This window comes from Pseudochaenichthys georgianus, unplaced genomic scaffold, assembly GCF_902827115.2.
Source record: "Pseudochaenichthys georgianus unplaced genomic scaffold, fPseGeo1.2 scaffold_615_arrow_ctg1, whole genome shotgun sequence".
Classification (NCBI taxonomy): domain Eukaryota; kingdom Metazoa; phylum Chordata; class Actinopteri; order Perciformes; family Channichthyidae; genus Pseudochaenichthys; species Pseudochaenichthys georgianus.
Window position 1 is genome coordinate 38735 of NW_027263173.1, and position 15104 is coordinate 53838.

Sequence of the window (15104 nt, forward strand, 5' to 3'; positions counted from 1 at the left end):
GTGTGAAAGTGGCTATTGTTCCTAGAAATTAAAATTAAAATTCTCAAAATACGTTTTTGTTTCCATGAATATATAGATTCTCTTCACTATTACAAACTTTTTTCTCCAATCATTTTTTGGGGTGAAATAATTAAACATATTCACGCCTAAAATGACGTCATTTCCATTCCTTTAAATATTTCGACCATTTCGACTCAACTTATGACTTCCTGTGACTTTAAATATATGAATCTTATTAGAGACATTTTTGTGCTTTTACTTTGAAACAGGAAGTGGTTTTATTGATTATTTTCACACCCATTCACTTGTATTTAATAATCAGGAGGAAATTAATGTTGAATTGTGTTGATTGCATCTGGACAGCACCCAGGAGAAAGGAAACGGTGATTTCATAAAATCTGACTTCATATTGTGCCATTTCAGGTAAAAATAATAATACATCAATGAGTCAAATCACCATGTTGTTTTTTTCTGATTCGTCACAATTCATGATAATTTATCCTTAAAGTCTAGATCAGGGGTCGGCAAGGCAACCCCTGGCAAAAATATTTAAATTGTATTTTCGGATTCTGAACGAGACCGTCGCCAGAGCGCGTCTCCCCGTTACGGCCCGTCCACACTACAGCTTCCAAAAAAGCTTGGAGCTGGGCGCGTCTGAAGCTCGACCAACAACCAATCACATGAATCTCCCGCCCCTGACACACAAGCAGCGGTTTGATTGGCCAGAGCTTGTACTGGCATATGATTTGATTGGCTGGCGCTGGCTACTCGCCGGAGACGGACCGCTATGCTACCCACAATTCAGGTCGGCGAAAAGTGAGGCAACGTGACGTCACCCCAATCAAAGTGAATGGGCAGACGCGTTGGAAACCGTTTTTGAAGCTGTCGAAGCTGTAATGTGGACGGGCCGTCAACTTCTGACGCCGGAGACGCCGGAGTAGCCAGCGCCAGCCAATCAAATCATATGCCAGTACAAGCTCTAGCTTGGAGCTGGGCCGCCCCCCCCCCCCGTTGATAATTCTCGATCGTTGGCACGCTGATAACAATTTCTTTTTAAATGGCACTTCATATCAAAAAGGTTGCCGACCCCTGGTCTAGATGTTGGATAATCGATGAGAGTAACACATGCATCACTTCGGGGCGAAAATTACGATTCTGCCCACTTTTGGGGGAAAACAAAGCTGTCGTTTGAACAAATTCTGAAGCTTTCGCCAATCCGAAAAGAAATGCAAAAAAAACGTGGATTTTTGGATCTTCAAAGAGCCCGATTACAATCGCCAGACAGGCAAACAATTACATACAATTATTGGAAATCGACGATCAGGCTCGATATACGGTAACAGCCAGCGAAATTACGGCCTCGCCTACTGATTTTAATTTAACCATATATCGAGCCCGATCGTCGATTTCCAATGTCGTCATCGGGCTCTTTGAAGATCCAAAAATCCACGGTTTTCTTACATTTCTGATCGGATTGGCAAAAACTTCAGAATTTGTATCGACCGCAAATCACAGCTGTGTTTTCCCCCAAAAGTGGGCGGGGCTTTAATTTGCTCCCGGAAGTCACGTAGGTGTTACTCTCGTCTATATCGTGATTCTGGATTAATTCACCAATTTGAAGTTGGTTTTTTAAGTACATTTGTGAAAATGTACCAGTTTATTCTTAGCATTATACAAGTTTTCAGATTTTCTACCTCAGATTATTACAAACCTCCAACTCTTTAAAATATGTGTTCCTACAATGTCATTAATACGTTGTTATGTCAAATCTTCTTGAACAATTTAATCTGGGATTATTATCGTCTCCCCAGATCTGTAATTTCATTATTTTTTACCCATAATGGCACCAGTGATTAAGAAAATTAAAAACTGATTATTTCCTCTATTATTAAAATATTGATTGGTAATTGATCCCCGATCAGAGGATGATTGGTGTCCCGTCTGACCTGAGCTCCCCCCAATGTCCATGCTCTTCAGGTTTTTGGCCTCCAGGATCACGATGGTCAGTTTGGCCGCGGAGGGAACGTAACGCAGAGAGAAGCAGATCTCCCCCAGTTCTTCCTCCTGCAGGGAGATAAACACCATCAGAAAACATCTAATAATAACCAGAGCTGGGAAGTATTGGAGTACAAATATTTCGTAACTGTACTTAAATAAATTGTTCTGGTATCAGTACTTTACTCCACTACTTATTTTTCTGACGACTTTTTACTTTGACTTCTTACAAATACCTGTAATTTCTACTTCTTACATGTTGAACCCAAATACCTGTACTTTCTACTTCTCACATGTTGAACCCAAATACCTGTACTTTCTACTTCTTACATGTTGAACTCAAATACCTGTACTTTCTTCTTCTCACATGTTGAACTCAAATACCTGTACTTTCTACTTCTCTCATGTTGAACTCAAATACCTGTACTTTCTTCTTCTCACATGTTGAACTCAAATACCTGTACTTTCTACTTCTCTCATGTTGAACTCAAATACCTGTACTTTCTACTTCTCACATGTTGAACACAAATACCTGTACTTTCTACTTCTTACATGTTGAACACAAATACCTGTACTTTCTACTTCTTACATGTTGAACTCAAATACCTGTACTTTCTACTTCTTACATGTTGAACTCAAATACCTGTACTTTCTACTTCTCACATGTTGAACTCAAATACCTGTACTTTCTACTTCTTAAATGTTGAACCCAAATACCTGTACTTTCCAGAGAGGGACATCGAGTTTTGTATCTGTTACTTCATTTTAGGATAATAAAATATATATAGCCTACATAATCAATAAAATATTTAAAAATAAATAAATGTAAAAATGATTGAGAAGAATAATAAAAAAATTATAAATATTAAATGTAAAAATATAAAAGATAGAAATGTATGAACTAGAACATTTAAAAAAAAGTGAGAACTTTGAAAAAACTTGAAAATTAAAAACATTTTACATTTTAAACGTTTAAAAAACTAAATATATATTATTAAAATAAAATACAACATAAATAAAAAAAATAGGTAATACACTTAAAACCTAATCAATAAAAAATAAAATAATGATGACAACATGTCGAATTTAAATGTGTTATATCTGCTGAACGTAGAATAAATATTAAGAACTCGAACTCGGCGAAGTCAAGAAATGTTTCCAGAGACGAAAATCTATAAAAATAATTAAGCAATGAATTAGAAGATAAAATAAATGTAAAATAAATGTGAAGACCTCGAACTCGGCGGCCTCTCCGAGATCCTGCCACTCCTCGATGACGTGGTTCCAGTCGACGCTGCTCAGCTGGAGACGCAGCTCTCCGATCATGTTGTGTTTGGAAAATCTGTTGAAGTCAAAAACCTGCATCACCACCGTCGACTTCAGCAGAGACGCCTTAGATAACTGGGGAGACAATAACAGTCGGGAAGGTGGGGGGTTATCCATCAGGTTACATATGACTTTAGGTAGCTTTCTTTTACATATCGGGTATTGTTTCATACACCTAAACATATAAGAAAACTGAGATGGTGTCTTCCAGTTAGAAATTAGACCTAATTTAGCAAATTAGTAGGTATAAAATATAGTATAATTAACAACCATGGTTCTGATGCGTTTAGGTTATTATTAGTAACCCTAGTTTTCCTGTATTTGGGTTATTGTTAGTAACCCATGTTTTGATTGATTGATTGATATATTTATTTCGAACAAGTAAAATAAATAATTACAAAAACAAAACAACTGTTGCAGTGCATAGTCATGTAAGAGAAATCAAAACAAAAAATGACATTTACAACAACAACAACAACAACAACAGCATAAGCAACATAAACAGTGCCACATCTAGTGTTCGAAAAGGAGTGAGTACAATTTATTTAATCTCACCCCCTTGTCCCTAAATTATTTATTTATAATCTAACCCAGGGGTACTCAAATACAAATCTTAAAGGTCCAAAATAAAAGTTTCAATAAGACAAAGGTCCGTTTATTACGGTCATTCAAACTTTTAAACAATTGCAACAAGATTCTGAACACGAGGTTGCAAAAACAAAAATAATCTGTATGCAGCAGTTTTCATTGTTGTTGTGTCTGTGCTTGATCCCTCAGAGTCGCAGAGTAAGAGCTGCAGTTATGAATAAAGGCAGCTGCACCTTCTTTCGTTCAGCATTCCCATTAGTGCTTTATAAATGTCTTGCCCCTTGTGTGTCCACTGAGGTTCGTCAGGCCCAACACATCTTCAGCAAACTCCCCCTTTGCCTCATCATAACAACTCACAAACACCAGCAACTGAGCATTGTCAGTGGTGTCAGTGGACTCGCCCACAGCTAAGGAAATGCACTGTGCATTTTTTATTCCATCACAAAGCTGATTAATCAAATCACCAGCCAGTGTTTATGTTCTTCTGGTTGCTGTGGAATCTGAGAGGGGATTTGCTTGATCAGGGGCCTATACTACGAACCTGGTTCAACCTCACCTGATATGTTCGAGTTAGCCGGTTGGCCTAATCCAAAACATACGCGCTCTCGCTAAACTGTACTACGACGCTGGTTATCAAGTGGATCGCTCAAGCCAGCCGTGTCCTATCTAGTTAGGTACGCGTTCACATGAAAGGGGTGGTATCTGGAGCATTCGACCAATCACAGACATGGAGAAGCGCACTGACAGCGCAGCGTCATACTTCCTGAATGAAAAGTGAACTTTAATACTAGTCAAAAATGAAGAAGTTAAACTTTAAACATCCATGACTTAAACACTTGATCAGGATCAAAGCCTCAGAGCTGCAGCTGCAAGGTGAACACAGCTGGAGCAGAACACGTGTTTGAATGCGTACATTAACAGGTTCATGATATCACTGCCCCGTCTAAAACACGATCTGACTTCAATTACATTTGTCTCGGGTGTTTCGTCAACTTAATGTGTTGCTTAAAATAATACTTCTGCATCCAGTCTGTGACGCTGTGAGTGCTGCACGGCCAGATACGGCTCAGCTGACTCAGATCAGGAGATATATGATACATTATGAAGTGATATGCCGCGGACTGTACTTAATGTACTCTGATCCGGTTACTTATGTGAGGCAGATATTTAAGTGCTTTCTTAACGCTAATATTATAATAGTCAGATTGCTCTGAAGATGGAGGTGATATTCTATTCATGTTCACGTTCACACAGTCGGTGATTTTTGCCGGCCGTCTTTCCTGCGACGGCAGCTTTTCTGTATTTCTTTCTCCTGTAATATGACTTGATCGCTTTAAACTCCGCACACTGAGCTCTGATTGGTCAGCAGGCGGTGCTTTCACTGAGTTGAGCTCTTGAGCTCTTAGCCGGCTAACCTGGTCGGGACCAGGTTAGCCGCTTAGCATAAGTTACCATGGAGATCTAGCCTGCTAAAAAGAGAACCAGCTTCGTAGGACCGGAAAGCCGGAGTTTCCCCTGAATTTAGCCGCTAAGCGAAAATCCTGCTTCGTAGTACACCCCCCTGACCTGTTGTTTTCTCTTTGTGTTTGCCTTCAACCTGGTCTCCATCACTCCAGTCATGCATTCTTTTATACTTCAGTTATTATCCAGTGGAGAGTCCTTACCTGCTGGCCTAGTTCAATCAAAGTGGTTACTTTTGTTTGGCTGGGCAGTGTAGTTTTACACACCGTCTTATTTGACTTTCTCAGGACTTAAAACTGTTTTTTGGGGGCAGACCCCCTCAAAGAAGAAAATATATTTACACACGTAAGGTCATCATCTTAACAGTTGTTATGCTCATCCGTGAGCAGAGCATCAAGTTGTCTATTACAGCTGAATGCGGCGATTACCATCTTGTTCAGCAAAACGCCTCACAAGCGTATTAACAAACAGCTTCAGTGCGTTTTGATTCAATGCTGGGTGCAGCCACACTGACAGTCTCTTCTCTGTCAGCGTGGACTGCAAATACATTACAACAGTGACCATTGCATGTGTAAATACAAAATATGTGTAATGTGTATCTGTAAAGCGCTTTGAGCACTGGAAAAAGCGCTATAATAAATGTAAGGAATTATTATTTATTATTATTATTATTATTATTATTATTATTATTATTACATTGCATTTAGCTGATGAATGTAATGCCTGATCTATAATCTGCAATAATTATCATTTGTATGCATTATTATTATTGATATTATTAGTATTATTAATCGGCTTTACCTGTTGATTGACATATATACATATACACATACATACACTGATATACATATATGCACACATACATATACACACCTACATACTCACACACATACACATACACACAGTCAAACACCTTCCCCATCCCTGGACCTTGAGAAAATAATGTGTTTGGGTTACTGTTAGTAACCCTGGGTTGTGTGTTTGGGTTACTGTTAGTAACGCTGGTCCTGATGTGTTTGGGTTATTGTTAGTAACCCTGGTTCTGATGTGTTTGGGTTACTGTTAGTAACGCTGGTGCTGATGTGTTTGGGTTACTGTTAGTAACGCTGGTCCTGATGTGTTTGGGTTATTGTTAGTAACCCTGGTTCTGATGTGTTTGGGTTACTGTTAGTAACGCTGGTGCTGATGTGTTTGGGTTACTGTTAGTAACCCTGGTCTGATGTGTTTGGGTTACTGTTAGTAACCCTGGGTGTGATGTGTTTGGGTTACTGTTAGTAACGCTGGTTCTGATGTGTTTGGGTTACTGTTAGTAACGCTGGGTCTGATGTGTTTGTGTTACTGTTAGTAACGCTGGTTCTGATGTGTTTGGGTTACTGTTAGTAACGCTGGTTCTGATGTGTTTGGGTTACTGTTAGTAACACTGGTTCTGATGTGTTTGGGTTACTGTTAGTAACCCTGGTTCTGATGTGTTTGGGTTATTGTTAGTAACCCTGGTTCTGATGTGTTTGTTTTACTGTTAGTAACGCTGGTTCTGATGTGTTTGGGTTACTGTTAGTAACCCTGGGGCTAATGTGTTTGGGTTACTGTTAGTAACCCTGGTTCTCATGTGTTTGGGTTACTGTTAGTAACCCTGGGTCTGATGTGTTTGGGTTACTGTTAGTAACGCTGGTTCTGATGTGTTTGGGTTACTGTTAGTAACCCTGGTTCTGATGTGTTTGGGTTACTGTTAGTAACACTGGTTATGATGTCTTTGGGTTACTGTTAGTAACCCTGGGTCAGATGTGTTTGGGTTACTGTTAGTAACGCTGGTTCTGATGTGTTTGGGTTACTGTTAGTAACCCTGGTTCAGATGTGTTTGGGTTACTGTTAGTAATGCTGGTTCTGATGTGTTTGGGTTACTGTTAGTAACACTGGTCCTAAGGTGTTTGGGTTACTGTTAGTAACGCTGGTTCTGATGTGTTTGGGTTACTGTTAGTAACCCTGCACCTCATGCTTTTGGGTCATTATAGATAACCCTTGTTCTACCTGAAGCCCTGCAGCTGTGTTTACCTGGAAACTGAAGTGGTCGTTGAAGACGGGGGTTAGCGTGCTCTTGAACACTTTGGTCTCGAAGATTTTGGATTTCTCGGGGCAGAGGTACACCTTAACGTACGGGTCCGAGCTGCCCCCCAGGTCCATGGCCATCAGACTGTCCGCCTGTTTGATCCCCACATTGAGCTGTAAGGACAAAGAGACAGGAACTGACTTTATATACAGAGTCTATAGAGTGGTGCAGTGACGAGTCCTAAAACCAGGAAGTGAGTCAGCATGTCACCACTTCCTGTTCCCTCGTCTCAGAGCCAATGGGATCTCTCCGTAGGGTTTGGAAATTATCTGAAATAAGGTCTGTGGTTGTGTGTTCAGACAAACACTTCAACTCGTTCCATCTAGAATCTGTGTGTTTGAATCTGGATCTGAAGTCGGCGTGACGTTGAAGTCGTGCTGCTGGACTCGCCTGTAGCTCCTTTATAGCATCACGTTAGCATTTAGCTTCTGGAGATTAGATCTATGATTCGAACATTATAAAAGTAGACATGTGGAGATGATCCGGCTGAACAAAGCATTAATCAAACAGGTTTGTTTCCCACAGACCTTATTTTTTTACAATATTCAAAATCCTGGAGAAATCCCGTTGCTTTTTTGTCGAGGGAACCAGCAGCTTCCTGCAGGGTGAATACGTCATCCCTGCACCGCTCTATGGTCCTGACACCGTGAGGGGAGAGCTGTGAGAGTTCAAAAGGTGACGTAATGACCTCAGACTGAGCAGCGTTGTAGTCCAGAGAGTAGAGCAGCTTCCCTCTCTGCTTTTTGGTCGACCCGTAATCCACATCTGCGACATCGGGCTGAACCTGACACACGGGACACACAGCAGAGAGCCTGATTAAACATGTTGGGCACTGATTTCATTTTTCTTATTCGTACATTTGTGAGATTTTTTGGGGGAAATTTAGAGTTGAATTTCTTCTTGTAGATTCATGACCTTATAACCTATATTTATATTTAACCTGTGGGTATTGTCCACAGTTTCTGACCATTGCATGTATGATATATGTGTAATGTGTGTATATGTAAAGCGCTTTGAGTCATTGAAAAAGCGCTATAATAAATGTAAGGAATTATTATTATTAATTATTATTATAATATACATGCAATAATAATATAGGGAATATTTACACGTTGTTCTTGTAAATGTACGATATCTTTCAGAAGTGTATGACTTTATATTCTCCTTAAATTAATGACATTTCTATCTGAGAAAATATTCAATATTCTTCTTGGAAATGTGTGAGTTTTTTTTGTAATTTTACGACTTATATATAAGAGATAATTAAGTTTGTTTTCTTATAGATTTGTAACTTGAGTGGCAGAAATGATCAGACCTTATTTCTGGTCATGTGACGACTTGAGTCATTCAAATCAAGGCGCCATAATCCCGTTGATAAAGCCAAACTATGGACCTGCCTACTTCGCTGTGCGTATTATCGCAGAGTTCAGATGCCCCTGCAGGGGGCGCTGTCCCTCACCAGAGCGCTGGTGGTTTTTCCGTTGACGTCGCTCATGTTGATCTTCTCGTTCTTCTTCTGCTGCTGCTGCTGCTTCTTCTTCTTCTTCTTGCAGCAGCACTTGACGCAGATGCAGAGGATGCAGAGCAGAACGAGCAGCGTGCCGACCACAGCGATCAGGTATATCGCCCAGAGAGGCACTGCAGGGCGGAGGACATAGTACTTATATACAAGTATTACAATATATTACATTTACCTCAGACTGTTACTTGTACTGGAGTGTTTTCAGACTGGTTTTGCTGGATTATCAGATGTGATTTTCTGCTTTAAAGATCTCCTATTATACATTAGGCATATATTACAGGTCTCAAATATATAGATATATATATTAAAAACATGTCTATGAAGTGTTTTGCTCAAAATACCAAACAGATCTCCCGAGCCTCACCCCCTCTCTCCCAGCTGTTCCTAAAGAGCTGACTCTGGGTCAGTAGCTCATGCAGGAACTCCGCTAAATCATGTTCCAAATCACATCAAGGATCTTCTCTGAAACAGGATGGAGCTCAAACTCTTTCTCTCTCAGGTTTACCACAAGCTGAGTTCCTTTCTACATCCTGCTTCTTCACACTCTCTCTCCAGCACAGGTTAGCTCTGAGTGTTAGCATGCTAATGTAAACACAGACCATATCACTTCCTGAACACGTCTCATTGTTTCTGACAGCAACGTTTCTGATTGGCCCGTGGGTTTAAAGCCCGCCCACATTTTAGTAATGTCGTCATGACGCAGCAAATCTGGATCAGCTCCGTAGTCCCCCGTTTTTAGAGATGAGGGTACGGAGGAGAAGAGAGAGGGGTTTGTTTCCTGACACTTTGAGAGTCTCCTGACACACCGGGACACACCGGGGACACACCGGGGACACACTGGGACACACGGGACACACACGGGACACACCAGGACCACACCGGGGACACACCGGGGACATACCGGGACACACACCGGGGGGACACCGGGGGGGGACACACCGGGGACACACTGGGACACACTGGGACACACTGGGGACACACGGGACACACACGGGACACACACAGGGACACACCGGGGACATACCGGGACACACCGGGGACACACCGGGGACACACCGGGGGACACACCGGGGGGGACACCGGGGACACACCGGGGGACACACCGGAGGGACACACCGGGGACACACCGGGGACACACCGGGACACACACCGGAGGGACACACCGGGGACACACCGGGACACATAGTGAAGTAGAGAAGACATCGGAAAGTGCATTTTGCGCGATAGGAGAACCTTAAACGTTGTTTTTCAAGCTGTTTACTCACGGGGGATTTTGTTGAGGATGTCGTTGATGGCGACGACGACCGGGTTGAGGGTGGAGTTGGTGAGGGGGGGAGCTACCGTCTGATTAGCAATGGGATGAACCACAGGCATGATGAGGAGGAGGAGGAGGAGGAGGAGGAGGAGGAGGAGGAGGAGGAGCTGTGGGAGGAAGAGGAAAATCAGACGGGACTCTGAAGCAAGAGGAAGAGGAGATACTAAGGAAAAGTACTAGTACCCCACATTTTTACATAATTATCTATATTGTATACACATTTTTCGAAGATATAAATATATACAAAACATTTTAGACAGTGTTTTTATGTCTTCATAATATTTTCAAATAATTTTCACATAAATTCGGACATTTTATGTATAATTTGAACATATTTTGAAGAAATGTTCCACATGTTTTCCTGTTTATTCATTTAGCTCTGAGATATTGATGGACCTACATTTCACTTTCTGGTTCTGTCTCAGAAGGTTTTCACACATGCTGTATATTTTTAAGAAGTTCATTTGACTATTCGTCCAGCCTTTCGGGACTCTTCACTATCCATTCATTTCGGATTTATTTACACGTTTCACAGATTTCTCCGCCTTCCGTCCTTTACATCTTAATCTGCATTAATGCACTGTAAACATAAATAGGGTGTTTCACTTAAAAACAGAAGTTTAAGAGCTGCCTTAAATTCATGAGTTGACTTCAAGGTCACCCGTCGTGCTATTTCCAGGCCACAGCAGAGCTCTCAGAGATATAAGAATATATAAAAAACATTCAAGACCATTCTAGCCGAGCCTCGTGTCCACAGGCGGCCGCGAGGCTCCGGTTTGGGAAGGAAATCTCTACCTGACGCTGCCTTCCTCCGGCGTCTATCGAACAGAGATCAGCTCAGTGAAAGCACCGCCTGCTGACCAATCAGAGCTCAGTGTGCGGAGTTTAAATTTATCAAGTCATATTACAGGATAAAGGAAATACAGTTTGACCTGCCGTATGCAGAGAAGACGCCGACGTGTCGCACTTATCATTCATATCACACTGATATCAGATCATCGATCAGATCATATCACATATCTCCTGATCTGAGTCAGCTGAGCCGTGTCTGGCCGTGCAGCACTCACAGCGTCACAGACTGGATGCAGAAGGATTATTTTAAGCAACACGTTAAATTGAGGAAACACTCGAGTCAAATGTAATGAAAGTCAGATGGTGTCTTAGTGATATCATGAACCTGCTTTCAAACACTCGGTAGTTATGTTTGAACCAGCTGTTCTGTATTCTCCGTGCAGCAGCTCTGTGGCTCGTATCCTGGATCATATGTTTAAGTCATGTTTAAAGTTCATATTTGTCTAATATTAGTTTACTTTTCATTAATGAAGTATGACGCTGCACTGTCAGTACACTTGTCCCTGTTTGTGATTGGTCAAATGTAGCTAGCCCCGCCCCTTTCACGCGAACGCGCTCTCAGCTGGAGAGAGAAGCCCCGGCTTGATTTACCGAGTTGATAACCGGTGTCGCAGGACCGCTTAGCGAGATCTCGTTTGTTAGGGTTAGTGAAGATAACAAACGTATCCAGGGTCTGCTGAACTGGCTTCGTAGCACAGGTGGCTGCTAGCAGCGCTAATGTCAAAGACACACACATTAGACATTATATTTTTATTTAACCAGGATGCAGTGACACAAATATTTGGGAAGGCTTAGCCTGCTCTAGCCTACAGCACCCGCCGCCCCTGCTCATATCCCTCTATTTCACTTCCTGTTTCTAAAGTGCTGATTTGGGGATAAAGCTTTAAAGAGGAGGGTCTGAGCTTATGCGGGACCCGGCAGCTACCGTCTAAACTAAATGCTGCCGTGATGAAACGCCATATCATGGATTATCAAGGATCTGAAACAGTCTGGAGCTCAAAGGCTTTCTCTCCTGCCGGTTATACCACAAGGTGAGTTCCTTTCTACTTCCTGCTTCTTCACACACATGCTCTCCAGCACAGGTTAGCTCTGAGTGTTAGCGATGCTAATGTAAACACCGACCATATTACGTCCAAAACAGTCGGGCATTGTTTCTGATAACAACGTTTCTGATTGGGCCGTGGGCAGGGTGGGAATTTCAACGTTTCATGTCCCTCTATTTCACTTCCTGTTTCTAAAGTGCTGATTGGGGGATAAAGCTTTAAAGAGGAGGGTCTGAGCTCATGGGGACCCGGCAGCACGTTGGCCGTGATGCCCTGTTAAAAAAAATGCAATTCACGGCCAAAGTGGCCTTTGTGCCTCTGTCAAAAGTAAAAAAAAAATGTCCTGTGGTATTGGTATTTTGACTAGCAATTTAGTTAAATTGTTTCGTTTATCAACGCTACAACATAGCGTTTCGTGCGTCGGTTGTCGTTGTTGGGTGAAAAGCAAACAGCTGTTTGCTGCGGAGCGCAGCGCGAGCAGGCTCCCGTGAGCGGGAGGGCGCTCCTTCTTTACTACAGACTATCGCGCCACCTAACCATTCGCCAAAATGTTTTTAATACGAGCGGTAACCGGCCAAGCGCCGGGCAAAAAACAATCTTCAAATAAAAGAAAGTCACCGGAGGAGTTAAAGGAGTGACAGGGAGTTGGCTGCAGGGCCGCGTCCTAAAACCCTTTTATAATCTATCGATTCGATTTATGATTCGAAAATTATAAAAGTAGGGTAGACATGTGGAGATTATCCGGCGGCACAAAACGTGCTTTTATCAAACAGGTTTGTTTTCCACAGACCTTATTTCCAGCTATTTTCCAAAACCCTGTGGAGAAATCCCGTTGCTTTCTGTGGAGGGAACCAGCAGCTACTTCCTGGTTTCAGGACGCGTCACCTCTCAATATGATGCCAGTATAAACGAGGTCTTCTGTCGGCCCTGTACATCAATGCCGACCCATGCTGACAAGTAAGTGAAGAGTAGACAATATAAAAGGTATTGGCGAAATGTCCCAGCAGTTTAGGATAATGAAGGTTCTAATCAAATCTATTACATAGCCATCACATGTCTAACTCCTAATGGCAGGAAGGCAGAAAGTGCATTATACAAATAATAATACTCATAATAGCAGACATTTTTTAACAATGACCACAATATCATTATTTTAATAAACCAAATATGAACAATTGAGGAAAATGAGGAAGAACTGATGATTAAAATGTTGTAGTACAAGTAGTAATGTAGTTAGTGCATAAGTTACTATTGCAACAAATGTGTTCATTTTCTTCATTATTAGTCCATTTTTTTTTTGGTGGACGAATGCTCCGGGCCAGAGGTTACAATGGTGGGGCCAGTGACAATAGAATGTTACCCTTACTGTCTACCCCTGACTGACTTGTGGTTTATGGCTGAACTTAACGTATACGTTTAAGAAACACTATTGCTATTCAGCCGTTTGTAAAACGACTGGTGTTGACGTTAGTGCTACACTTTTCAGTCATGTTGATTGACCAGCGTAATTTAACCAAACAGCCTTTGTGCCCTGTCATGTGGCCTTTGTGCCCTGTCATGTGGCCTTTGTGCCCTTAAAAAAAATGTGAACGGGAAGGCCAAATGGCCTTGCCCCTAAAAGGACGACATTCCAAGCCTGCCCGTGGGTCCACATTTCAGATGTGACGTCATATCGGACGCAAATATGGATCAGCTCCGTTGTTCCCCGTTTTTAGAGATTTGGGTACGGAGGAAAAGAGAGAGGGTTTTATTTCCTGACGCTGCCTGAGTTCCCCGACGCACCGGGGACACACCGGGGACACACCGGGGACACACCGGGGACACATGTTGATGTAGAAGAGACATCACAAAGTGCATTTTGCATGATAGGTCCCCTTTAATGTCAACATGTACTTTGTTTCAACTCACTAAGTTAAGTTATACAAGTTGTTTTATTAATGATCCTTCATTGTTATAACTTAACACTTTGAGTTAAAGAAACTTACAATTTTACATTATTGATTCAAGACAGGTTCATTATCTAGTCAAATCAACTTTAACTTCCACCTTATCTTAAGTCACAATTCTAAGCAATTAACTATATTTATACCAATTGATGAATTCAAGTTATGTTGAGTCTTGTTTTCAGAAATTGAACTTAAATGTTCATATTAAGTCAAAGTGTTTTCTATTTCTAACTTCACCAGCTTCCTAATGACTCAACTTAGAAAATTAAACATCACCCACATGTGTATAAAAGGACATCAAGGCTTAAAGTGAGTACAAATACCTGCAGTGTGTACTTTAGTGACGCACCGTGAGGCTGCTCCTTCAGCTCCACCATGAACAAACACGACGTGAACGCAGAGTAACAACAAGCTGAACGCAGAGCGGGGCGACCATCGGATCAGGAGATAAACCAACGGGCGGTCTGGACTCCCTGAGCCCCTGGGAGAGAGCCGGGAATACAACGACAGAGACAACCAGAAAACTAAAGACATTACAGCGCTATTACACATTAATACAACCATGTTACCACGGTTACTACAATGACCCACATGTATCGCCACGGTTACGCCCGGAGGAACCATTCAACAGTAACCTGTGTACTATTGGGTACACAGGTTCGCCTGGTGCACAAGGTTATGGAGGTGGGGGTCTTGCTGGTGCTCAAGTCTCCATATACGTCACCCCATATTCACATAACTTTTACCCGCCTTAAGAGACACTATTTTGGGGTACAATTTATCCATTTTCACCCCTTTTTTCTGGTTCTTCCAAAAGTTAACTTGTTCTGACTCTGGAGGAATGTAGCGAGAGTTGTCAGCGGACTCTACCCGCCTCAAGAGACACTATGTTGGGGTACCCTTAATACACGTTTAAAAGCAATCGTCATCTCAGCAGTAAATGCTCAAACTA

The 15104-nt window shown here is 41.9% G+C and overlaps 1 protein-coding gene across 1 annotated transcript in view; it reads right to left on the minus strand.

The window, feature by feature from the left end:
- syt8 (synaptotagmin VIII) overlaps positions 1–10370 on the minus strand; it is a 16317-nt gene extending 5947 nt beyond the window's left edge. Inside the window, exons 1-6 of the mRNA XM_034079429.2 lie at positions 10262–10370; positions 8934–9112; positions 8163–8258; positions 7420–7587; positions 3229–3396; positions 1947–2064 (exon numbers count right to left, since the gene is read on the minus strand). Of these exons, the coding sequence (XP_033935320.2) occupies positions 1947–2064; positions 3229–3396; positions 7420–7587; positions 8163–8258; positions 8934–9112; positions 10262–10370 (838 nt within the window). The remainder of the gene's footprint in view (positions 1–1946; positions 2065–3228; positions 3397–7419; positions 7588–8162; positions 8259–8933; positions 9113–10261) is intronic.
- Between the last annotated feature and the right edge of the window lie 4734 nt (positions 10371–15104).